The sequence below is a fragment of the Silurus meridionalis genome, chromosome 14 (assembly GCF_014805685.1).
Source record: "Silurus meridionalis isolate SWU-2019-XX chromosome 14, ASM1480568v1, whole genome shotgun sequence".
Taxonomy (NCBI): domain Eukaryota; kingdom Metazoa; phylum Chordata; class Actinopteri; order Siluriformes; family Siluridae; genus Silurus; species Silurus meridionalis.
Genome location: NC_060897.1, coordinates 7,150,226 through 7,176,667, shown reverse-complemented (window position 1 = coordinate 7,176,667; position 26,442 = coordinate 7,150,226). Strand labels below are relative to the sequence as shown.

At 38.9% G+C, this 26,442-nt stretch overlaps 1 protein-coding gene across 19 annotated transcripts in view; it reads left to right on the top strand.

Annotated features, from left to right (window-relative positions):
* mapk8ip3 (mitogen-activated protein kinase 8 interacting protein 3) overlaps positions 1 to 26,442 on the top strand; it is a 48,671-nt gene that overhangs the window by 10,243 nt on the left and 11,986 nt on the right. For 2 of the 19 annotated variants that reach the window (XM_046865663.1, XM_046865670.1), the window contains 21 exons: positions 1,955 to 2,075; positions 2,227 to 2,297; positions 3,530 to 3,618; positions 8,606 to 8,629; positions 9,377 to 9,521; positions 10,238 to 10,466; positions 10,754 to 10,856; positions 11,752 to 11,870; positions 12,383 to 12,388; positions 14,632 to 14,655; positions 15,148 to 15,205; positions 15,334 to 15,486; positions 16,353 to 16,410; positions 18,614 to 18,762; positions 19,404 to 19,460; positions 20,464 to 20,634; positions 22,939 to 23,098; positions 23,855 to 23,905; positions 24,868 to 24,954; positions 25,045 to 25,197; positions 26,246 to 26,411. In XM_046865663.1, the coding sequence (XP_046721619.1) occupies positions 1,955 to 2,075; positions 2,227 to 2,297; positions 3,530 to 3,618; positions 8,606 to 8,629; positions 9,377 to 9,521; positions 10,238 to 10,466; positions 10,754 to 10,856; positions 11,752 to 11,870; positions 12,383 to 12,388; positions 14,632 to 14,655; positions 15,148 to 15,205; positions 15,334 to 15,486; positions 16,353 to 16,410; positions 18,614 to 18,762; positions 19,404 to 19,460; positions 20,464 to 20,634; positions 22,939 to 23,098; positions 23,855 to 23,905; positions 24,868 to 24,954; positions 25,045 to 25,197; positions 26,246 to 26,411 (2,194 nt within the window). Of the gene's footprint in view, positions 1 to 1,954; positions 2,076 to 2,226; positions 2,298 to 3,529; positions 3,619 to 8,605; positions 8,630 to 9,376; positions 9,522 to 10,237; positions 10,467 to 10,753; positions 10,857 to 11,751; positions 11,871 to 12,382; positions 12,395 to 14,631; positions 14,656 to 15,147; positions 15,206 to 15,333; positions 15,487 to 16,352; positions 16,411 to 18,613; positions 18,763 to 19,403; positions 19,461 to 20,463; positions 20,635 to 22,938; positions 23,099 to 23,854; positions 23,906 to 24,867; positions 24,955 to 25,044; positions 25,198 to 26,245; positions 26,412 to 26,442 lie in introns of all 19 variants that reach the window. The other 17 variants (XM_046865681.1, XM_046865666.1, XM_046865679.1 and 14 more) reach the window with 15 other exon arrangements.

The window sequence follows — 26,442 nt, the reverse complement described above, 5'->3', positions numbered from 1 at the left end:
CACACTAATCGAATAGCAGGCAGTTTGCATACACACACACACACACACACACACACACACACACACACAAAAACCCTAATTCAGACTGCGTCGGTGCATATATACATTACAGTGAAATTCTATACTTTGCATAGCCTAGCCTAGTTTTACTCGTGTTATTGTAATTGAGTAGTTTTTTGTGTACTTCTACGTTTTAAAGTCTGTCATTTTACTTTACTTAAGTATGCTTTGTTTGAAGTATTATACTTAACTACATTTTACATCATACTTGTTACTGAGTAAGAAAATCTATAAATAAAATAAAAATAATGCAAGGGGGGAAAAAAATCCACCTTGGCAACTACTGCACTAATTAATTGATGGGCAGAGAACTAACGCGCTAAACTTACAAGAAAGAGATATAAAGACGGACAAAACAGCAGAAATGCCATCGAACAAAAGTTGTTCAATTGCTGCGATTTTTCCCATCATCATAAATGACATTATAACAAAGTTTTTTTTTATTTGGCTGCAAAAGTGCATAACTCTCATTAGACTCAAGTCGTGCACTGTATTTTTTTGTTTATGTTGTTGTTATTATTGCACTTTAATTGGTAAAGGTGTCCCTTCAATTAAATACTTTTTTTAACTACACTAGAATACACTAGAAAGAAAGTCGAGCAAATTTTAAACAAGCTACTTTTTACTTTTTTCTGGAGTAACTTTACTTGTACTTAAAGTTGAATATTGTATTACTTTTTCCACATTCTGTTTCTGTCATCTATGTTTTTATTTTACACAAACCAGAGAGAAAGAGAGAGATCTACCGTATAAAACACAACTACAGTATATTTGACTTAATGTCTCTAGCCCTGTAGCTAGTCTTTAATCAAATGTGCTACCTGATCAGCTGATACTGTGGATATGCGACAGAAGCTAGGATGAATCGTGTTTAGAATAGCTGAGCTGGACCCATTTGTCTTCACTCCATTTATTGCCTTATTTAAGTGTTGTTTGACTGATTATTGCGTTCTGCTCAAATTCTACGCGAGTCCGTATCCAAACTGTGTTCTGCCAGATGATTTATACACTACATATTTCTTTATTTATTTATTTTTTATTTAATTTTTTTTTTATGTAGGTTGACCATCATTCAAATTACCTTTATATAGTGAATATACATTTGCAGGGACTTTTGCCTAAACAGCTGAGAGACCCAAATTTGTTTCAGCATGACAATTCCCATGTGTACAAAGTGAGCTCTATGAAGACATGGTTTGTCAGAGTTGATTAGGAAAATCTAAAGTAATTTTGGCCAGCTGAACACCTTTTTGGTGAATTGTTCCAGTTCATTCCAAAGGTGTTCAACAGAGTTCTGTTTAGAGCTCTATAGCAGGAGATCTTCCACTTCAACCCATGTTAACCATATCTTCATAGAGTTGGCTTTTGCCCACAAGCATTGTCATGATGAAATAGGTTTGGGTTTCCTAGTTCAAGTGCATGGAAAATGTAATGCTGCTACATCCAAAGATATTCTATACAATTGTATGCCTCCAACTTTGTGGTAACAGTTTGGGTATGAACCAGGTCAGGTACCTTTGGCTCTAATTATTATTGTTGTTCAGTCCTGTAATATGCTTATCCAAGCCTTTGTCAGCATGAAACATTTTTTTTTCATAACAAATTTATGTAGCTGGGCCTTTACAAATGTACTTGAATACCATTTGTGTACATTATATATCATTAGGGCTAAAGCTTTTACTTTACTTCATACTGTACGTTTGAGTTCTTAGCCCTGATTAGGATCCAGCCTGTGTATGTATAATTCTACCAGACTGCCAAAAGCCATTGCCAAGATCGGTTTTGCAGTTTATCTCACCAGCTGGGCTGACTTAACATTTTTTGGTGAAGCCATTGGGGACAACCTGACTTACGGTGCTAAGATTGCATACTGTGTATGTTTGTCCATTAACAGAAGTTTATCGAGTTTGAGGATGCGTTGGAGGCTGAAAAGAAGGAACTCCAGACCCAAGTGGACCATTTAGAATTACAAGGAAAACAGTTGGAATTGAAGACCAAGAACTACGTTGATCAGAGTGAGTCAACACATACACACCCACAGAATCACATAAATGAAATTGCGGCACGTATTTACGCAAGCACAATGCACCGCTCTTTTCCAACGAACTCAAAATACAAATACCCCACTGGAGTGTAACTGTGTGGGTCTGTGACTCATTTTCACAGTCTCGCGTTTGGAAGAACGTGAGTCAGAGATGAAGAAAGAATACAACGCCCTTCATCAGCGGCACACAGAAGTAAGATCAGTCACAGCTGTCTCACACACACAATACCTGCACAATACCTGCATCTGCATAGTGCTTTAAAAATCCAGCGGGTACTACATCTGTATTTGTCTTTAAAGCGGACATGGGTATGACCTAAACTGTAAAGATTTTTTTATTTAGTATTATTTAATGGAAACCCTGTGTGACATTGAACACTGGACAATATTTTAGTCTGTGCCTGTGTTTTAAAACAATTATTATTGGTTCTATTTCCAAAAATAAAACTAGCAGCCCAAACCACTGTAACTTTGACCAGGCAGTTACTAAGGATAAATCAGGTCCATGTTACTGACTGTCCTGTGAATCCATTTGATTGCACGCTCACTCTATGCCCGGTGCACACTGTGCGATTTTTATAGTCCTTTGCGTCTGTTGCTTGTCAGACTTTACGATCATGAACCCCATGTCACAATGTCAGACTATTTGTCAGTCAAAAATTGATGCACCCAAAAATAAGACTAGTCCGAATTTTTACATCATCAGTTCATGACATGTTCAGACCTGCGTTCTCACACTAATGGTAATAGCAGCAAACGAAAATAATCGATAGCATTAGCGTTAGTGTTCATGACATGCTTCGATAATAAAAAAGTCAATCACTTCTTTTCACTTCTTAATTCAATACATTTCTCTCCTTGCTGTACTGTCTACCTGACTCGACATTTTTCCTGAAGGGTTTAAAGTTGTCGCGCTAATCGCATCATCAGTTTCGGTGCTCCTATTGGTTCTTGGTTTGATAGTCGTTTTAGGAGAAATCGCACTACAGGAAAGTGTCTGATATCTTCGGACACTACCAGAATTCGGAGGAAAGAAATAATCACAAAGGCCATTAATTGGCTGACGGTAAACAAACCAGTGATCAAAGACTACAAGTTTTAGCCTAGGATTATAGGAATCTTTTAGGATTTTCTAAATTTGTCGACCCAATCGTGGCCAAATTCGCACAGTGGGCACTTGGCTTAAGACCTCTCACTTGTTGGAATCACAGTAAACATCTCTAATCTCAGACAAATATTTAGCCTTTTTGGAAATGCTTCTTAAAATACATAATTTGTGTGCTCCCTGTTCCTGGTTGTGTTTGTATTTGTTTGCCTGATATATTTATAATGAATAATTGAATAATATGTTTCATATTTACATTTACCTCCAAGTGTACACAAATAGTTTTACACCGTATGATCTTTTTTAAATAATTTTTTCAGATGATTCAGACCTACGTTGAGCACATTGAACGTTCAAAAATTCAGCAGGCTGGAAGCAACCAATCAGAAACCACAAGCTGTGGGCGAACGTGAGTGCGTTTGGGTTTTTAACCAGTACATAACTGTTGATTGATGTGTTCTGTTTTTATATTAAGCTGCAAATAAGCCTGTTTTGTTGAGATCCCACAATTAAAGCTGTCATCTTGGAAATGCTGTTGCTAGGTGCTTGTTGGACAGGGATGTTGGTTGACAGTCTGTCAGTTCATGCTTAGTCACAGTCTTAGTAATGGCAGGTCCTTTTAAAACGCACACCCATTACACACACACACACACACACACACACACACACACACACACACACACACAAACCAAATTTTGCACATAACTACCCACACATAGTCATATGTGGCCTTCATATGCTCATCAGCTGCTCATAATATCTATTTTGCAAAGTTGTGATTACAATCACAATTAGTGTTGTATCATGAATATTAGTGGTTTTGGTGCCTTGTTATCATTATTATTGTTATCTCACTGTTGGTTTTGATTCCTTATCAATATTAATGTTAGCTCACTATTGGATTTGGTACCTTATTATTATTATTGATGTTAGCTTGCTAGCAGTTATGGCACCTTCTTATCATTATTAATGTTAGCTAGCTATCAGTTATGGTATCTTATTATTATTATTATTATTATTATTATTATTATTATTATTACAGTGGAACCCGGTTATCTCGCCCTCGGTTACCTCGACAACCCTATTAAGTCGACGTTTTTGAAGTGGAACCGCCAAATTCTCGCTTTCTAAGCATTTTTTATCGGTTATGTCTTTTTTATGTCGCCGAACCCTGATATCTCGAGCACAAGGGGGGGGGGGGGGGGGGGGGGAATTTGCCATTTAACGTCGGTTATCTCGGTGCAGCCACAGAAGAACTCGTGGAAGTGGCGGCAAAAATCAAGGCTTACAGCTGCTACAGGTGTTGTATTGTATACTGGTGAATCTCTGCTGTTAGTCAGTGCACATATGCCTTTTGTTGTTAAATGTTATGCGATGAATGGGAGGCGAAAGCCGGGCTTGGTAGGAACGTGGGATGACCAGCAAAATCATAGAATGAACACCGGCAGGATCGGGGGGAATCCGCGGTGCGCTTTGGATGAAAAGAGCAGCCGTTGAGAAAGTGGCGGTGGGAAGGCACGTACCGGGATACGCATGCGCGATAACAACGACCACCGTGAACCAACATATACCAACAATAACGGACAGTGAGAGTGTGGAAGTTTAAATAGGAGCTGTTGATGATGATAAACGAGCACCATATGTGCGCGATTGAAGCCGGGAGCTTCAGAGAAAGCGGCTGAGAAAGCACCTCACACGCTGAAGGGGGCCGAAGAGGGCGTGGCAGGTGGATTCCTGACAGATAAACATGTACTGTATGTATTTTTATAGCATGCCTTCATCAAACAAATCGCGGCAACGCTGTTGTGAAAAAAACCCTTCAAAAACACGTGCATGCACATTCTCATTTATTAACGCACATCATGTACATAAAGAAATTTAATATATTGCCGCCATTTTGATTTTCGTTTATCTCGATCATCGGTTACCTCGATGCTTTTTGGCGACCCCCTAGGACATCGACATAACCGGGTTCCACTGTATTATAATTATTAATGTCAGCTAGGTAGTGGTTTTGATACCCTCTTATCATTATCAATATTAGCTAGCTAGCAAATATGGTACCTTATTATTCTTATTAATGTTAGCTAGCTAGTGGCTTTGGTACCTTCTTATCATTAGTAATGTTAGCTAGCTATTAGATTTGGTTGCTTCTTATCATTATTAATGTTAGCTTACTCTTGGTTTAGGTACCTTGTTATTAATAATGTTAGCTAGCAGTTAAGACGTCTACAGGGACAGCAGGGAAAGGATAAGTGTAGAAGAGTGGAGGTTAGGGTTGATACTTTAAATGTTGGTACTATGACTGATAAAGGGAGAGAGTTAGCTGATATTATGGAGCAGAGAAAGGTAGATATGTTGTGTGTTTAGGAGACCAAATGGAAAGGGCGTAAGGCCAGGAAGTGGGCTGTGAGATGGAGGAGAGTGAGTTAGATAAAGTGGTAGAGGTGTACCTAGGAAAAAAAGATTATTGATTGCTGCAGACTTTAATGGGCATGTTGGTAAAGGAAACAGAGGTGATGAGGAGGTGATGAGTAGGTATGGTTTTAAGGAGAGGAATGTGGAAGGGCAGGTGGTGGTAGATGTTGCTAAAAGGATGGAAATGGCAGTGGTAAATACTTATTTTATGAAGAAGGAGGAGCATAGGGTGACGTATAAGAGTGGAGGAAGGTGCACACAGGTGGGCAATATTTTATGCAGAAGATGCAACCCGGAGGAGATTGGAGACTGTAAGATGTTGGCGGGGGACAGTGTAGACAGCATCGGATGGTGGTCTGTAGGAGGGTTTTGGAGGTGAAGAAGAAGAGGAGGAGAGTGACGACTGAAAGAAGAATAAGATGGTGGAAACTGAAGGGGGAAGACTGTAGTGTGAGATCCAGGGAAGAGGTCAGACAGGGGCTCAGTGGTGGTGAAGAAGTGCTGGATGATTGGGCAACTACTGCAGAAGTGTTAAGGGAACAGTACTTGGTGTGACATCTGGAAATAGAAATAAAGACAAAGAGACGTGGTGGTGGAATATTAGAGTACAGCAGAGCATAAGGAAAAAGAGGTTGGCGAAACAGGATTGGGATTGGCAGAGAGATGAGAAAAGTAGGCAGGAGTACAAAAAGGTGCGGCAGCAGGTGATGAGGGATGTAGCAAAAACCAAGGAAAAGACAGATTAGGAGCTGTATGGGAAGGAAGGAGAAAAAAGATTTGTACTGATTATCCAGGCAGAGGGAACGAGCTGCAAAGGATGTGCTGCAAGTTAGAGCAATAAAGGATAGAGATGGAAACGTGTTGACTAGTGAGGAGAGTGTGTTGAGAAGATGGAGGGAGTATTTTAAGCAGCTGATGAATGAGGAAAATGAGAGAGAAGAAGGTTGGATGATATGGCGATGGTGAAGCAGGAAGTGGATAGGATTAGTAAGGAGGAAGTGAGAGCAGCGATTAAGAGGATGAAAAATGGAAGGTCACTAGGACCAGATGACATACCAGTAGAAGCGTGTAGATGTTTAGAAGAGATGGCAGTGGAGTTTTTGACCAGAATGTTTAACAAGATTTTGGAAGGTGAGAGGATGCCTGAGGAATGGAGAAGGCGTGTGCTGGTACTGTTGTTTTTTAAGAATAAGGGAGATGTGCAGACCTGCGGTAACTACAGTGGAATAAAGTTAATCAGTCACACCATGAAGTTATGAGAAAAAAGAGTTGTGGAAGCCAGGCTGTGAGCAACAGTATGGTTTCATGCCCAAGGAAAAGAACTACAGATGCAATATTTGCTTTGAGAATGTTGATGTAGGAGTATAGAGAATGTCAGAAGCAGTTGCATTGTGTGTTTGTGGATTTAGAGAAAGTGTATGACAGGGTGCCGAGAGATGAGTTGTGGTATTGTATGAGGAAGTCAGGTGTGGCAGAGAAGTATGTGAGGGTGGTGCAGGACATGTATGAGAACATTGTGACAGCAGTGAAGTGTGCAGTAGGAACAACAGACTGGTTTAAGGTGGAGGTTGGATTGCATCAAGGATCAGCTCTGAGCTCTTTCCTGTTTGCAGTGGTAATGGACATATTGACGGACGAGGTCAGACAGGAGTGTTTGCATGGACCATTTGCAGATGATATTGTGATTTGTGGTGAGTAAGGAGCAGGTTGAGAAGAGCCTTTAGAGGTGGAGGTACACGCTGGAGAGAAGGGGAATTAAAGTCATTAGGAGTAAGACAGAGTAGATGTGTGTGAATGAGAGGGAGGGCAGTGGAGTGGTGCAGTTGTAGAGAGAAGAGGTGGTGAAGGTGGGGAAGTTTAGGTACCTGGGGTCAACAGTGCAAAGTATTGAGGAGTGTGTTTGTGAAGAAAAGAGCACAGGCATGGTGGAGTGGGTGGAGAAGAGTGGCAGGAGTGATTTGTGATAGTAGGGTATCTGCAAGAGTGAAAGGGAAAGTTTATAGGACTGTGGTGAGACCTGTGATGTTGTATGGTTTAGAGACAGTGGCATTGAGTGTAAGACAAGAGGTGGAACTTGAGGTAGCAGAGCTGAAGATGTTAAGGTTTTCGTTTGGAGTGACGAGGATGGACAGGATTAGAAACGGGTTTATTAGAGAGACCACGCATGTAGGACGTTTTTGGAGACAAGGTGAGGGAGGCGAGATTGAGATGGTTTGGACATGTGCAGAGGAGGGACATGGGGTATATCGGTAGGAGAATGCTGAGGATGGAGCTGCTAGGAAGGAGGAAAAGAGGAAGGCCAAGGAGGAGGTTTATGGATGTGGTGAGGGATGGGCAGGTAGTTGGTTTGAAAGAAGCAGATGTAGAGGACAGGGGTTATGGAGACGGGTAATCCGCTGTGGCGACCCCTAATGGGAGAAGCCGAAATAAGAAGAAGCTAGCTAGCAGTTATGGTATCTTCTTATCGTTAAAAATGTTAGCTAGTTATCAGTTATGGTATTTTATTATTATTATTTATGTTAGCTAGTTATCGGTTATGATAGCTAGCTAACATTAAAAGTGACCTTTATAATAAACCTGCAAACGCTATTAGGACACATTTATTAGATCATGCTTTAGTTCTTGTTCAGACAAGACTTTCAACCATACATATTCATGTGGCAGTATCTTTTGCATCTGGGTTCTTCTGCACAAACGGTGAATAGATTTGATCTTTCAGAGTTTGAACATTTGATTAATATAACCCATTGTCCATGCTTTGTATTATTTGCATCATTTGTGCTGTGTTACATTTTGTTATATGTACCATGCCCTGCGAAAAGGTCATGCGTGTGTCTGTTTGCGCCTCTGTGTTCTGAACTCTAATTTGCATCTTTCTCGTTGTGCCGCTTTCTTTCTCTTTCTCGCTTTCCTTCTCACCCTCTTTCTTTCTGTCTGTGTGTGTGTGTATGTGTGAACTGCCTTATTTGTCTCCTCAGTCAACGCAACACCTGGAGGAAAAGGTAAAAATTCCCCCACAATCCTATCTGCCTCATTCTCTGTTTCTACCCCAGTTCTAATTGTACTCACTGTAAATTGAGATGAATCCCTCCTGATTGAGTGACCCCAGTTACACACCAAAAAAACTGTACCTCTTTCTCCTTTGTGTGCGTTCACATGAATCGAGCTTAGTTATTGGCTGATTCTTTTACTGCGCTTTTGACTTTGGAAAAGTCCACCCTAAATTACATAATATTGAAATATATATATATCTGTTACAAGTGCAGTTACAATGAGCGATCTCTAGCATAATGGTTAGGTTTCAGTGAGTTTAATGAGATATCCAAGTTATGGCAAAGACTGGACTCGGCTCATTATGGATCTGCGAGATGACAAGTACAATGTTTTGATTGGAGAATTAGGATGAACTTTGTAGATTTGGAAGCTGAACTGCTTTAACAGTGTGGACAGACACAGAAGTGAGGGACCTGAACAGACTAAACAAATAGGATAATAAGAGATAAATCTATTACACTACTACTAAAAGCAGGTAGTCAAACATCAAATGTTTAGCATAGGAAGCTATTAATGAAAGTAATAGCAGAAAAACATGTTTATGAAACAAGTTTAAACAGAATTTCGTTCCAGAACTGAAAATGATTCTGAAGAACTAAAGATTTAGGGTGGATTTTTCTTTTAAGCCCTTTCTGTGTGGGTATATGCCACATTTCTCATTACCTGCCTCTGTCTCTTTCTCTCTCTTTCTGTAGTAAAGCGGAGCGACCTCCTTCGTTGAGTCTCTTTCCCACCGGGGATGCTATGGTACGTGGGGGTCACGGGGGGGCTAGGACGACGTCGACAGACGCCTGGCATGCCAGTGATCTGGGTCGAGCCGTCTACGCCCCTGGCTTCCAGGTGCGACAGATAGGGTACCTTCTTGTGCCGCAGCTGGACAAGGAGTCATCATAGTGACATCACCATTGTGCCTTTACCGTCCCCTTACTCCCTTTCACTTGCTTGTGTCCCTGGAAGACAAGTTCTGTCAAATATGCACTTGTCATACTGGATGCCAGCAGGCATGCAGGGATCCTTAATTATGAATTTTTTTTAAGTTATCTTTGTAGTAACAACTTTACAATAACTACACTGAACAACTCCCATAAACTCAGTCATAAACAAAGAAAATAGGTCTAAAGTTAAGCAAATCCTGACTTACTTCAGACTTCAATTCCAGGATTTAGACCATATGACATCACTGGATCCAGATTAGAACCTCAACGATGGCTGCATTTCCACTGTGGGCCTTGATACACAATTCTGCTTTCAGTTTTCTAGTCTTGTTCAGGCTCTAGTCTTGTTAAAATGCCAGAACAAAAATGAACAAATCCCTTCACCATGTGACTCATTGGGCACATGACTGAGCATTGCTTGTTGCTTTTTTGTGACTTTGATGGTGCTTTAATGGACATATTGCATCAAAGTGTTTCCATCCTCTGTGAATTTTGTGCGTTTGTGTGTTTAATTGTAATTAAGACCATTCAAAAATATAAGTGCAATGTTCAAACAATTCAGATGATTTCTGTGTGTTCGTGCTCTAATATGTGTGTTTTTGATTCTGCCCCCAAACAAAGGAGGATGGCTCAGAGTCTGATTCAGTTGTGGCCACGCCCAGCAGCACAGGAAGCAAATCCAACACTCCAACCTCATCTGTTCCCTCGGCAACAGTTACCCCTCTCAATGAGGCGATGGTTCCCTCTGGAGATTTTGACACGTGCCGGGGTCGGAGCCGCAAAAACGCCAAGAGGCTCAGCAGGAATATGGAAGTTCAGGTCTCACAGGAAACCAGGAATGTCAGCATTGGTGAGAAAGAGAGAGAGAGAGAGAGAGAGAGAGAGAGAGAGAGAGAGAGAGAGAGGAATGAGCTGAAATCACATATACTATAATTATAATATCATTAGTTGTGTACAATAAAAAATGCTTTGCGCAGTTCTTCTCAATACTACGCCCCATAGCCTCAGTAAGCCAAAATAATTACATTTCATATGCAAATTGGTTTAAAGAATGCAAATTCCTTAAATGTGCTTTTGAAAATAAAGGCCAGTACTCTGTGATAACCCACACTGCATATGTGTGTACTGTATACGCAGGTATGGGAAGCAGTGACGAGTGGTCTGAGTTTCAGGAAATCATCGATTCAACCCCCGAGTTAGATATGTGTATGGATCCTCGTATCTATGGCGGCGGGAACAGGTGTGTCCTGCAGAGTATTTACAGTTTCGCAAGATTATTCACTGGTTTTATGCATTTAGCACACTGTACATGTCTGTATATGCAAAACATTTTACTAATTGGACATGTAATGGACACAATAAAATAAAAAAAAAACATAACACACAAACATATCAAAAACAAAAGGTTCTGGCGTGGCCTAGCCAGTCTCCAGACCTAAACCCAATAGAGAATCTTTGGAGGGAGCTCAAACTCCGTGTTTCTCAGCGACAGGCCAGAAACCTGACTGATCTAGAGAAGATCTGTGTGGAGGAGTGGGCCAAAATCCCTCCTGCAGTGTGTGCAAACCTGGTTAAAAACTACAGGAAACGTTTGACCTCTGTAATTGCAAACAAAGGCTACTGTACCAAATATTAACATTGACTTTCTCAGGTGTTCAAATACTTATTTGCAGCTGTATCATACAAATAAATAGTTAAAAAATCATATATTGTGATTTCTGGATTTTTTTTTTTAGATTATGTCTCTCACATGCACCTACGATGACAATTTCAGACCCCTCCATGATTTCTAAGTGGGAGAACTTGCAAAATAGCAGGGTGTTCAAATACTTATTTTCCTCACTGTAATTATTAGTAGATGCGCTTTACTTTTATTATTTAGAAATTGACCAATAATTTGTGAACAATGCACTATACTTTTAGGATTTATTTGTGAAGAATATCTAGATTGATTTGAACTGTTTCTCAAGTGCATTCTCTCAGCACCACTTCTGCTACGTATCACAACACTATGGAGACCGAGGCGTGTCCTGAGAGTCACATAGAATAAAGATTAACATGGCAGAGGTAGAGCTGCATCTTCCAAATATAATGAATCTTTTGCTTCTTTAATGAGATTCTGTGTCTTTTTTCAGTCCGTCTCAAGGCATAGTGAACGAGGCGTTCGGTATCAACACCGACTCGCTGTACCACGAGATCAAAGACGCCAAATCGGACATCATTGGTGACGTGGATGCCGGAGCAGAGCTGCTCGGTAAGCTCTAGTGTCATGACAGTCCTGAGAGCTTATATTTTTTACTGTACTGTTGATTCGTAGCTTATGAATGCAGGCGTATGATTTTGTTCATGGGCTGTATTTATGATTGTTCTCATTGCTTTTAAAATAGCATTGTAGCTAAGCGAGTGATTGTTGCCATTGACCTGCATGACCTTTTTGTACGACAGCTACACTGCTAAAAAAGGCCGCTGGGATATCACGCTTGCCCCATGGCTGCAGCACCCCAACCATCAAAACTCATTGTGAAAGGGGGAAAGCTTTTATTTGGAGTATGTTTGGCTTGAAGGAAAAATGTTTGCTCTGTTTATCTTAAAATGGGTTTTGTTTTTCCTTTGTTTCGTTTTTTTAGTTTACTGTAAAGGCAGAATTTGATTTGTTTATCTAAGTATGAAGGTGGTGCTTTGATATGATCGGCCGCCTCACTCACTGACACTTGACCCCTCTCTGTGCTTCCTTCCTGTGTGTGCTTCTCCTGGCCATACCCCTAGGGGAATTCTCAGGTGTGTATCTCATCACTGAGCATTTTATTATTTTTCATATTGTTTCATTTTGCTACTCTTTTATTTTCGTTCACTTTGAATATGAATACAATAGAATTTCATTTTAATACCAGTTTGTTTTTTATGTCATTTTTTTTTCTAAGTGAAACAAGTTCAGTGTTTTTTTTGGGAGGAGAGTAAAAGATGACTATTCATTACATATTTTTACAATTGGCATGTGCATGGTGATGTAATCAAATGTTTAGAGATGGATTTTAATAAAATAGAACAGAAAAGAATACAATATAGGGATTTTAAGCTTGAAATCAACACTGTATTAAATCAATATAGAGACAAAAGCTTGTGAACACCAGGCCATAAGATTTATTTTTGCTTTCTGAACATCTCATTCCACATTTAGTCCCCTTTTCCCGTTATAATAACCACCACTGTTTTGGGAAGATGTTCCACTAGATTTTGGAGTGTGCATGTGGAGATTTATGCTCATTCAGCTTCAAAAAAATGTAGTCAAATCTGGTACTGATGTAGGTGAGGTAAGGAGTGTAGGAGTGCAGGTTTCCAGTTTATCTCCATGGAGTGCAATAGGTTTTTAGGTCAGAGCTCTATAGCAATCCACTCATGATTTTCCACTCTAACCCATGTAAACCATATCTTCTGAGGTGCTCAGGTTTGTGCCTCGTAGTTCAAGTGAAGGGAAAATGTAATACTACCGCATCCAAAGACATTCAATACAGTTTGACAGCAGAATAAATTTGAATATTTAAGATACATTTGCTTAGTGAGATATTATTTGCAGTGTGATGAGTGAACAGGGAAGGGAAGTTTTGACTACATTAGCTTCAGCTGTAGCTCATGTTTTGCTGCATTTTTAAAAGCTAAGAATTATTTATTCAGACATGTCATATTTTCAGTCATGTTTCTTCACTTCATAAGTTCTGACCTAAAACAAGTTCATTTGCCAAGACTGACAAGACATTTATATAACATGAATGACTGAATACCACTTTATATTAAAAGTATATATAATTCAGACTTTTTGTTTCATTCTGCTGTTTATATGATTTGTAGGCAGGCTGGGAAAATTATTAAATTTACTATATATATATATATATATATATATATATATATATATATATATATATATATATATATCTGGAAATGACAAATTCTCCTGGACTGAAATATACTCACTATACTTTTAAATTATGTACATTTAAACTAACATAATGACATAATTTGCTATTGTAAAGACTTCACTCTAACTGAAGGGGCAGTTTGGAATTTTTTGCATCTGATTACAAAATTAATTGGTTAGACATGTAGCTATCCACCAACTTAATCAAATCACTGCTCTGTGTGAAGAAATCGCAGAGGATTTAGGTAGAGATCGATTTATTTGCAGAATTGATACTCTATAATCTCCTACATGGTTTCTTATTCCCATCTGAAGGAATAAGTGATATTTACTAGGTAGTAATAACAGAGCCAAAACATACTGTTAGATATTCAGGTCAAATCTTAAAATGTTTTGAGATTTCATGCCCATTTTTGTCCTGATTGTTGTGTTGCACTTTGTCATAAAGCCTAAATTCTGACTATTAAACTCAAAAGTACTTTCTAATTTGGAAGATCCAAAAACACAGGCCGTAAAACAGAGGTTTTTAAAACGCAAATGATAACCGTAATAGGAAAAAAACACTTAGTGCTCAGTATACGTACAAATGAAACAGAATAAAAACTCAGTGACGCTGTATGACAGTACAAGTATGCAAATTGCGCAAACAACCTCAGGAGACATGTTGCATACACGTCTGCATAGTATATGAAAACAGAATGCATCCTTCAGGCTGTCTGACTGTTTGTACCGCCACTTTGGTTTAACTGTCTACATAAATACACACACCTTCATTTTTGCTGAAAGATCACCTGGACAAGGTTAAAAAAGGATATAAAATATTTTGTGCATGTGTGTATTGGCCCATGCATATGTACAGTATGTGTATGTACAGTAAATCGTTCACCCGAAACTAAATATCTCACCAGACGCTTTCCTTTTTTCTCCTTCTTTGTCTTTCTATCTCTTTTACTTCTTTACTTGTGCCTCTTTTCTGTTTCCTTTGCACCATGACACCCTTTTTTTTTCCTTTTTCTACTCCTCTTCTTTTTATTTACTCCTTGTTTACTTCCCCCACCCCTTCAATATCCTGCTGCCCCACTTTGCCTCTTTTTCGGCGCTCTCTCAGTGCGGGATGATTTCTTTGGTAAGGCTCTGGCCCTGCTGATTCCTTCATGTCTGTGTTTTTTGTGCCCTTTTCTGAGAACCCCCTGCTGTGATGTCATTTCCTGCAGCGATTCTGCTATGATGTCTTTCATTAGCATTGCTTCGGAATGGCAATATACATTTTTGCTTTTCAAATTAATGTTCGATTTTGAATTTCTCTGATATGTTGTTTTTGTTTTGTTTTGTTTTTTACAATTTATTTGTATTCGTTATAAAAGCACACGCATTTAAGTTGCATTTTGTTGAATTGCCTTTTTCTGAGTTGGATTGTATTTGTGCTACTTGTCCCTCCCTAACTGATCGAGTCACCATGCTTTTTGCATATAGTAGCACTCCTAAAACTAAACTTTCTTAATTTTTTTTTCTTATATAAAATATATTTAAATGGTACCAAAAAAAATTTAACTAATTGTAGTACCACACTGACTTAAAGCTTATTTGGAGGCCAGAAGTAATAATGTGTATCTCACAGGGATGGGAAAAGAGGTGGAGAACCTTCTCACAGAAAACAAACAACTGCTGGAGACCAAGTAAGTGTGTGTGTGTGTGTGTGTGTGTGTGTGTGTGTGTGTGTGTGTGTGTGTGTGTATATACGCTGTGTGCATGTTATTTATTTATTTTTTGTGTACACTGACCGTCTCACTCCCTTCTGCTTCAGGAATGCTCTGAACATTGTAAAGAACGACCTGATCGCTAAGGTGGATGAGCTGTCGGGAGAGCATGAGGTCCTGAGGGAGGAGCTGGAGGCAGTTAAACAAGCCAAAATCAAAGTGGACAGCAAAGTCAAAGAACTGGAAGAGGAAATGAAAAGGTAAATACATCAATATTGGAATGAGAGGAATCACCCTAAAGCATTTATACTTGTGATACTGGTGTTGTATATAGACCTCCAGAGGCTCCGCCCACAGCATACCTCCAGGAGCTCGGCAAGAGAGATAAAACCTAGAGACTCTTTGGAGATATGAAGGATGCAGTACTACTCTATATATACTCAAGATTAACATGAGTTTTGCCGAAACTGTGTATAATGTCCTCTTTAATACACTGAACAAAATTATAAACGCAACACTTTTGTTTTTGCCTGCATTTTTCATGAGCTGAACTCAAAGATCTAAGACTTTATCTATGTACACAAAAGGCCAATTTCTTTTAAATATTGTTCACAAATCTGTCTAAATCTGTGTTAGTGAGCACTTCTGTCTAATCAACATGATTATTAGACAGGTGTACCTTAAGCTGGCCACAATAAAGGACACTCTAAAGATGTGTGAGACATATTTGAGAAATATTTGAGAGAAATAGGCCTATCTTTGAGTTCAGCTCATGAAAAATGGGTTTATATCATTTTGTTCAGTATAGTTTGTGGAAAAGTCATGGTTTTGTTGTTAAAGAGCCAAAATATATATTTTCACAGCCACTATAATGGCAATGCTAAACAAGTGTGTGCCTCCAGATTTGTGGTAAAAGTTTGGGGAAGAGGCACAAATAGCTGGAAATATCAGGTATCCATATACTTTTCTCCATATAGGGTTTAAGCAAAATGACCAAAATAAATCCTTTATAAGCACAGGCATCATTTAAAATCATTTTGTCTTTTCACATTTGTTTTTGCTGTGTTTCTTTTTTGTCCAATTGAAGTGCAACAGTCCATAAATGACTCTTACTTCATCTCCCCAGGCTGAGAGCTGAGGCACTCGGAGCATCTCAGGACTCCAAGGATGAAGGAGGAGAAGATGTAAGTCTGACATTCTCTTCAATGAAAAAACCCAATCTAAGAATTCTAAGAACTTATTCAACTAATTCACTTTAGTATATATTCAGAGACTGATTTACAGGGTTTCGATAAGATGCAGTTCTTAATTTCAGATTCGGATAAAAAAAAAATCCTAATATCATGCGATATTCGTAGGCATAATTCTAATTGAAGTCGTCGAAATGTTAACAAACACCGATCTAAATTCAATCACAATGTATGATGAAATTATAGCATCTCCATACAATTGAAATGGCTTAAGAAAATGTCATTGTAGTACAAGAAGTTCAATTTTTTAATTTCTAGATAATGCTAGGCAATTAAATATATCAGGATATTGTTCTTGCAGATCAGCCACTGACAGTCGGTCAGGATTCTGACACAATAAAAACTAAAATATACTTTAACTTAGAGCTGTACAGAGTCCGCTTTCTGAATTCAAACAAAGCCAGTTCTCTATTGTACATATTTAGGTAAAGCACTCATGTAAAAAGAGTCTAGTCACCTAAGTGAAGAAACACGCGTATGTTTGCTTTACATGACCACAATTTGACTGGGAGGATACAAAAAAGAGCTAAATCAAAAGTTCTGCGCATCTCTAGTAGAACAGAACTAAAGCTTTTACTATGTATCAGTATTGTTGAATACAAAAAGCACTGGTTTCAATAAATTGTCAGTTTGATTCATTTTATTTGTATAGCACTTTTAACAATGGACATTGTAGCTATTTTCCAAAGATAAAGCGGTTAATTTGTTCCTCAGGAATGTAAGTTTGTCCCTAATCAGCGAGCCAGTGGCGACTGTGGAATAGAAAAACTCCCTGAAATGAAATGAGTAAGAAACCTTGAGAGGAACCAGACTCAAAAGGGAACACATCCTCATTTGGGTGGGACCGAATGTCCATTAATTACAGTTCAATCATTGTTAAGGTGTTCAGTGATATAGGATTAAATGCAAACTGTGGTCCTGAGCCATTGTAGCAGACTGTTGATATTATTTACAGTCCAAATCCATTCTCTTTTTTTAGTATTTATTGCATGCCTTGTTGCCTAAGTTTGTGGATACTGCTAGAATTTGTAAATTTTCCTTTGGGATGAATAAAGCTATCTATCTATCTATCTATCTATCTATCTATCTATCTATCTATCTATCTATCTATCTATCTATCTGTCTGTCTGTCTGTCTGTCTGTCTGTCTGTCTGTCTGTCTGTCTGTCTGTCTGTCTGTCTATCTATCTATCTATCTATCTATCTATCTATCTATCTATCTATCTATCTATCTATCTATCTATCTATCTATCATCTAATCCATCCAATTATCCATCCATCCTCAATTTTCCTGAGTTGCTAATGGATCTTTAAAAAATACATGCTTGAATGTGGAAATGTATATATGAAGGCAGTCATTGGGCAAAAAAATAGTCACCAGTGTTTGCCAGACACTTGTGCAATAGTAAAGTGGTAGCTCAGTGACTAAGGTGTTGAACTTTGAACTGGAAGGTCTTGAACTCAAATCCCAGCACCAACAGGCTGCCACTGTTGGGCCCCTGAGCAAGGCTCTTAACCCTTAACTGCTCAGTTGTATAGAAATCAGATAATGATGTCACTCTGAATAAGGGGGTCATCCAAATGCTGTCCCATAAACAGGAGTCACATTGACTCCTGTTATATGCTGTTTGCATTCCTGTTATAAAAACTACAAAATGTACTAACCTATTAAAAGCCATTAGTACTCACTTCAAGCTTAAATTGATCTTAGATGCTTTCGCTCATTTAACGCATTTATTTATATTATTATTATATATTAACTAAGAAACAAAATGATCTGCCAAAACTACAAGAAAACTATAAACGAGTTGAAATGAGTAATAAAGCCCAGAAATAAATTGAAATGATAGCATATTTGGTTTATTGTAATCTTATAATAAAAAACTTGACAATTCTAAATAATATTAATTGCTAAATTATTTTGTTGCAGTGTGACGGCTTTTGACGCATTTATTTAAGTCATAATCCTTGTGTGGACGCTTTGGCACTTGTCTCACAAAAAAGGCTTAATTTTTTTAACTCATTAATGTTACTCTAACCAGCTTTGCCTCTGACCACTAACCTCCGTCTGTTTGTATTGTGTCCCAAACCCCCCACCACCCTTGGGATTTGTTTGTTGGAATACGGTGCACACACAGTATTCGTCCTCACTGCAGGATGACGTAGCGATGGCACAGAGGCGCAGGTTTACGCGGGTCGAGATGGCGCGCGTCCTGATGGAGCGCAACCAGTACAAAGAGAGGCTGATGGAGCTGCAAGAGGCCGTCCGCTGGACCGAGATGATCAGGTCAGGGTCAGGTGCATTATGTCTGTCATATACAGAGAAGTATACATGATATATGTCACATAACATCAAACATACATTATATAGACTGATTTTTGTGGACACCTGACCATAAGATTCGTTTGTGCTTTTTAAACATCTAATTTTACATTTAGTCCAGATTTGCCGTTATAATATCCTCCACTTTTCTGGGAAGATGTTCCATTAGATTTTGGAGTGTGCTTGTGGACATTTGTGCTCTCAGGACATTTGTAAAATCCTTCTACAGTTATTAGTATACTGAGGAGATCTGGGGCATAGTCAGCATTCCAGTTAATCTTCGTGTGGATGTTTTGGCACATTTCTCACCAAAAAAGCTTCATATCGGTCATATTATATCTAGAGCAGGCCACTCAAGATCTTCCACACCAGCCTATTGTAAACCATATCTTCACAAGCTCACTTTGTGCATGGTCATTCTGGAAAATATCTGAATTTATGTGAACTTAATGCTACCACATGTGAACCAGATGAAAGAACCACATATGGCTGAAAGAAAGGTGTTTATATACCTATTGTATTTCTATATAGTGTACACCACTCTTTCCTGATGCAGAACACACAATGAACACATGGCCGAAAGTGTGTCCTCATTTCTCTTTCAGAGCTTCTAGGGAGAGTCCTCAAATCCAAGAGAAGAAGAAATCGACCATCTGGCAGTTGTGAGTTTGCCTGATCCTTGCATTTTGTTTCTTGCACATTCTTTTTCCAATGAATGTGTGATCTTTGACAGATTCTAAAATGTAATTAAATTTAAAAAATACAGTAAGACATGCCTTTTTGGGTTGAAACTACATGCTTCCTCTAAATTCATATCGTAGCGCCAGTAGTGGTCGAAGTACACAAACCAGTTACTTGAGTAAAGTAGAGATACACTCGGTAAAATGTGACTCCAGTGAAAGTATTTGCCTTCAAACGTACTTAAGTATCCAAAGTACTATGATTTATTATGCCTAAAATGTTCCTATTGTCATTTTTGTCATAAGACTCTTTACTTAATCAACTCAGTTTATGTAAAAAGACTATAATGTTACTCTTAGCACAACAATCTATTAATAGAATGATATTAATTAAACACTGATATTAATTTCAATTATCATGAGCATAAAACCTCAAAACCATCAAAAATCATTATTTAAATAAGTTCACGCTTGTTGTGGCAAGTTTGATTCTGGAGTTTCTTCCACATTTCTTCCATTAAAAATGTTCTGCTTGCTGTTGAACTGATGCTGAATTGTATGTTGGTGATAAGAAGATACCAACAAGTGCCAATCAAAAAAAGTTTCGAAACAGAGCTCACGCTCGACACTGATTGGTGGATTGTGCGTGGTCGACCAGTTAAGTTTTTATCCTCATAAATAAAAAGTAACGACTGATTTTGCAAAATGTAGTTGAGTTAAAAGTAAGACATTTGACTTTGAAATGTAGTGTTTAGCTCTTACTTCCTCCCTAAAGAGAGCAATGTTTCAGTCCTTCATTCTATCAATTCTATGCTCAACCGCCACCATATAAGGAACCACTTTTCGCTATTTTCTAATAGCAAAAATCCACAAATTAACACCAGAGCTGCTAAGATATATATCAGTGAAAACCTACTCGCATGTTTAAAGGAGTTGTTCTTCAAGCAGCTGCCGTGAATCTTTTCTTTGACTTCTTTTCCTCCAGCTTTGCACGACTCTTCAGTACATCGTCGAGCCCGCCTCCGGTGAAGCGGCCATACACCAGTGTCAACATCCACTACAGATCGCCCTCTCCTGCAGGCTTTAACCAGAGACGCTCGCACACCATGTGCCAGATCTCCACCTCCAACCGCACACTCGAGTTCTTCCCTGAGGAGTAAGAATGTGCAACAGCACTTACGCATACATACATGTTTACAGCTTAGTGCAAGGACCTCGTAAAGGAAGTTATTCAGCTTGGGATTTCCTTTTGGGTGGAAATTCGACACGCAAACGAATACGCTTCATGGTCGTAAGGAAAATCATAGCAGGTTCTAAGACTCAATTAGGTGTACATTAATCAAAATAATGGCAATTATAATCAAAAGAATATCACCAAGATCTGTAAATCTGTAAAAAAAAATGTACCAGACATTCACACATTTGAGGCAGACAAAATTATGAGAGTATATAAAAAAAAAAAAGAACTTAAAGATCTCACTGCTTTTAACCAACATATTATTGGTTTTTATTTTGGCATCATGGCTATTGAGAGCAACTGGCACACACTGAAAGCTCCTTCGCATATTGTTTTCTACCCTTAGCTAGTCGTGATGTCATTCACTGTAAATTAGTACTTCTTTGAAATCTAAGAAAATCAGAGTTTGTGTGTTTTAAAGAAGTAAAACACAGGATGGAAGGGACTGGGATGCATGGCTTCTCCCAGAGTTAGTGTCTAAACCCCAAGATCTTCTACATTGTAAAATAAATAATAATATAAAAATATTAATATAAAAAGAAAAAGAAAAGAAAAGAAAAAGCAATAAACTAGTCCAGGCTGGTTCATACTAGGAAATTCTGGACAACCGTCTAGTGTACTTCTGTCATTGCTTGAAAATTCTAGCTAAATCTAGATTCTAGATAATATTCTAGCAACATGACGTGCAACACAATTGACTCAATCAATGATCGTCAGTGACCGCTTTATCCAGAGTACAGAGTACATTCTTTAATACTTGAATTTTTAAAGTGCTCTCAATATTGAGTAAATGGTTAGCATTTGGTTGTTTTCTTCATTATAGATATACTGAAATGATTATGAATCCATTTTCAGGAAGTGCTTTAACCCAATCACACTGTAGGATCTTGGCCACAATTTAGTCGTCTGGGAAAATTGTTTTAAAAAATTCCTATAATCCTAGTCTAAAATCTGTAGTATATAATCTCTGGTTTGACATGTTCACCGACACCCCATTAACAGCTGTTGCGGTTATTTATTTCCACCAATAAAATTCTGGCAGTTTCAGAAGATTTCAGACTCTTTCCTGCAGTGTGACTTTTCCTACACCGACCCTCAAACCAAGAACCAATAAGCTGTAAAAAGGACTATACAAATTGCACAGTGTGATCCTGGCATAAGTCACAGTGAACCCAAAAGCCTATGCTAGGAATGGTTAGAAAAACCATAGAATGATATACAGTATCTCACTTTTGTGACACTTTTTCCAAAAGACAGTAAATTTATACTGCTATACAAGCTGCACATTAACTATGCTAACATATATCTAAGCTTCATTTCTATAGTCTTGATGTCACCCAAATGAGGATGGGTTCCCCTTTTGAGTCTGGTTCCTCTCAAGGTTTCTTCCTCATAACATCTAAGGAAGTTTTTCCTTGCCACAGTCACCATGGCTGCTCATCAGGGAGAAATACACACCATTCACCTTAACTGTTAAAGTCTGTAAAGCTGCTTTGAGACAATGTCTGTTGTGAAAAGCGCTATAGAAATAAACTTGACTATTGTCTATTGAGAAAATCTACTAAAATGGTTGCTGAAATGTGAGGGGTGAAATAACTTTTGTGAGATAATGTATAGTTCTAATAATTAACAGTTAGTTCATATCGGTGGATTGAATGCTAACAGAGGCTCGGGTTTGAGCATAACATTTGCAGTGAGACTGAAATTATGTGCAAGATATTTCCGCTGAGGGAAACATCTCATTGCGCACTTGAGTTCAAGTTTAGAAATGCTCTATGAACACTTCATACACAAACACTCTTCCATACATGTTAACATTTATGTATTTCTCTGTGCATATATTCCTCATATTGTATACATGAAGATTTTCTTCTATTAGTGTTTCCTTATCTGGTTTAGAAGATATTTCCAAAGTGCTATGCTGCTCCTTCTGCTGTACAACATATATGTACAAACATCTAATTTATAATATAGACGTTTCCATCCAATGCATGCGTACTCACAGCTGGGCTTCTTCATGCATTCGTGTGTGTGTGTCTGTGCAGTTTTATTTTCTTTCAGTCTCACCTCTAACCCTAGATTTTCTTTTCTCTCTCTAACTCTTTTCTCTTTCTCTCTTTCTATCACTTTTGCGTACGCGGCTGGCTGGCTGGCTCACTGACGCTCTTTTGCGGACTGCTCGCTCCCCCTCTGCCTCTCCCTTTCTGTCTTTCTGTTCCGTAGACTGCCCAGTAACGGTGTTGCGTCTCTCCTTAGCGACTCAGCGCTCTCGGTCCGTAGGGAGCAGCGACGCGAGCAGTACCGGCAGGTCCGTGAGCACATGCGCAGGGATGATGGTCTCATGCAGGCCTGTGGCTGGAGCGTTCCTCCCCGCTTTAAACAGGTAGCGGTTCTACACCTTTCACATATCTGACCCTCACCTATTCTCCAGCTTCTGAATTATGAAGTGGTAGAGAGAATGAAAATGAGGATATTTCTTTAGGTTTATATGAGTCTTTCCTATTTCTCAGTGTGATTGCAATCACATGCTTTCTGAGTCATGAGGAGCCAGTCATAATATTATTTCATGCACAGCTGACTATGCTTGGAGGACGGCAACAAGTCTTACCCTGGACTATATACGTTCACCTCCATTTTGTAGATCTGTACCCAACACATTTAGTACTGTTGCTCTTGTTGACAAGTAATAATTATAATCACACCCAGAAGAAGAATTTATCCCCCCTATGTACAGAAGAGTCTCTTGCTCTGGTACATTGTTGATCAAGATCTACATCTGCATTTCTTGTTACAGTTCTATACAAATACATTTAAACAGAATTGGGAAGCATTGACCTCATTGGAATTTCAACTCACCATCTAATGAACTTTAATGCTAAAGTTTAAAATGGCCTCAAAATTTGGTTGTTTGATAGAAAATTTCCAATGATACCGTTTCCTTCAAGAAAAAAGTACACAAGAATCTTAATGGAATGATGCTTGCTCATATAAAGCAGTTGGGTTGAAAAGATGACAGATTCAGATTACTGGATATGGGAGGGTTGACAGCTTGTGCTAGGCGGTGGGAGTGTGTGTGTGTGTATCAGGGTTGCCATTGGTGACTGTGTGTCACCGTGGCTCTAACTGTGATCTCCTGCAGACGGGTTCCCAGGCAGACAGCGCTCAGGACGCCGCAGGAAAGAGGCCGCAGGCAAGTCTGCCTGGCAGAGGACTAGCATGCACCTCTCCAATACCCCCTAACCCCACCCCACCCCCACCACCTTCTAAAACTCTGCACCTAAACTGACCCAAACGTTGCCTGGCAGTCAAACCGAAGCCCTGTCCCTTTTAGGTGTGACAAAGATCCCTTAAGGTTCTTTGATTAGTTTAACAAAGTATGAAGTGAAGTGAGAACACCTCCAGCACATAGCAACGCAATATTGATGCACAAACGATATCTGGCTCAAGATATCTGCCAACCATGAACTACAGATATCAACTCTACAGATACCAACTCATATCAAAAAACCTAAAAAAGTTATTTCAAGATGATAATTCGATTCTTACAATTATCAATCATTTCCAAAGTCTACAACTAAACAGTTGCTATTGGCTGTTGATTTTGTATTACAACTCAGTGTACAGTATTTATTAATCCCTGTTGAGCATGTTTATATGTCTTTAACCCAAATCTGAATCAGGGGTGTCAAACACGTGACCTCCGGGCTGATATCCGTTTTAAATTCAGTTCACCGTGCGAAAAAATTCAGGCTCACTACTGACAAAATTTGTCCATATGTAATTACTGGTATTCCCTAGCAATTTCGTTTAACACCAAAAAAAGTGTTTTGTTTGGATGAGTATACGTGCAGTATATTCTTTAACTTTATCATTTTGGTTTCCAACACATTTTTTTCTGGGTCCAGTCCACTTGACACTGGACTTTGTATAATGTAGCCCGTGCCCTAAAATTAATTTGACACCCCTGCTCTATCTAGAGTTGGTCTTTCACTGTTTTCATTAAATGTCTTTCCTGCTCTCTGTCTGTGTTTCTGTGCCATCTTGAGCCATTAATCCAGGCCATGAGGAGGCTTCCGCCCCAGGCCTTTTCTACATGTGAAGCAGTGCCATGAGCTTCTTTGTGACTGTCCCAACCTTTTTATCTCCTCACAGGCCAATGAGAAGGAGGACAACCGCATGAAAAACGTCCCTGTGCCTGTATACTGCCGCCCTCTAGTGGAAAAAGATCCAAACAGGAAGGTACGCCACATGCGCTATTATTAGATTTGGGGTAAATCTGTACTGTAGGAAAAAACGCAGGATGAATCATCACATCGCATCTTTGTGTAGCTGTGGTGTGCTGCCGGAGTGGACTTGACTGGCTGGAGGACGTCTAGTCAAGAGGCAGGAGTGAAGCTATCAGCCAATGGCACCGATCCTCTGACCGGAGAGGATGAGGGAGGAGAGAATAAGAGCGAACACAGCTCACCAGAGAAGAAGAAGGTATTCAGCAACACACAACAGCCTGACATCTAAGTATAGTAAGATTAGTGATAGTATAAGAGATATTTAATTTCCTAGTTTATATAGAATATTTCCATTTGTTTCAAGATCATTTTAAATAGTTATAATTATTAAATGTGATGAACTATACCACAGCACTGTTAATCTGATTAACACTGGAGAATTAAATTTACATTCAGAAAGTAAGACAAGGTGCTTTTTCACTTGTCCTATGTACTTTCCTCGCATATCCCAGCGACGTTCAAAAGCTGAGATCAGATGGCAGGGTACCCTTGATCAGTAACTCTAAACCGTTTAAGAGCCTTGCTCAAGGGCCCAGCAGTGGCAACTTGCTGGTGCTGGGATTTAAACTCACAATCTTTTAAGTCCAGTGTGTTAACCACTAAGCTACCACCTCCTCATTGTCTGCAACATCAGCTCTGACACCTGCCATAATAATTCCTATTAAAAGCAAATAAAAATGTGCTGTTACTCAGAGAATAAAAAAAAGTGTAACCATTTTTTTTTTTTTGTCTGGAGATTTTTCTTTTTCGTCTGGAAAAGTATTTATCATTAATGGAATTAGTCTACTGTCAGCATTCTAACATTCAATAAACAATTTTTTCCAGTGAAAAATTCCTGTCTTTATAGAGGAACTTGTTTTGCAAATGCTTCCGCAAAACTATATGTAAATACAAACCGATCATTTTGTCATTCTCTAACATAAGTGTGGGCAAACTGCTGTCGTATAAGAGAAATAAAAGACTTTGGGATGTGCCATTAAAAGCAAAATGAACATAAGGGTGGTCAGCGAGCTTTTGCTTTTTTTTTCAGACCATTGAATTATGACATTGATTATTTTCCTATAATGTTTTATTACTTGCATAACCACCACAACAGATTTAGATGGTATTTGATTGGGATATTCTCTATCATATCCATAAAAAACATCAGAGAATGTCAGAGAATAAGATTAAGACTATGCCATATCTTGTATTTTCTATCCATTCTCAGTGTCTTTCTCTCTTTTTTTCTTACTCTCTCTCAGTTGAAGGAGCTGCATGAGGTAGACTCGATGAGTAGCCGTGTGTGGATCCTGACCAGCACTCATTCAGCCAGTAAAGTGGTCATTATTGATGCCAATCAGCCCGGGTCACTGGTTGACCAGTTTAATGTGTGTAATGCCCATGTGCTCTGCATCTCCAGTGTGCCAGGTAAGAGCTGCACTCCTCAGCAGTAATGCAG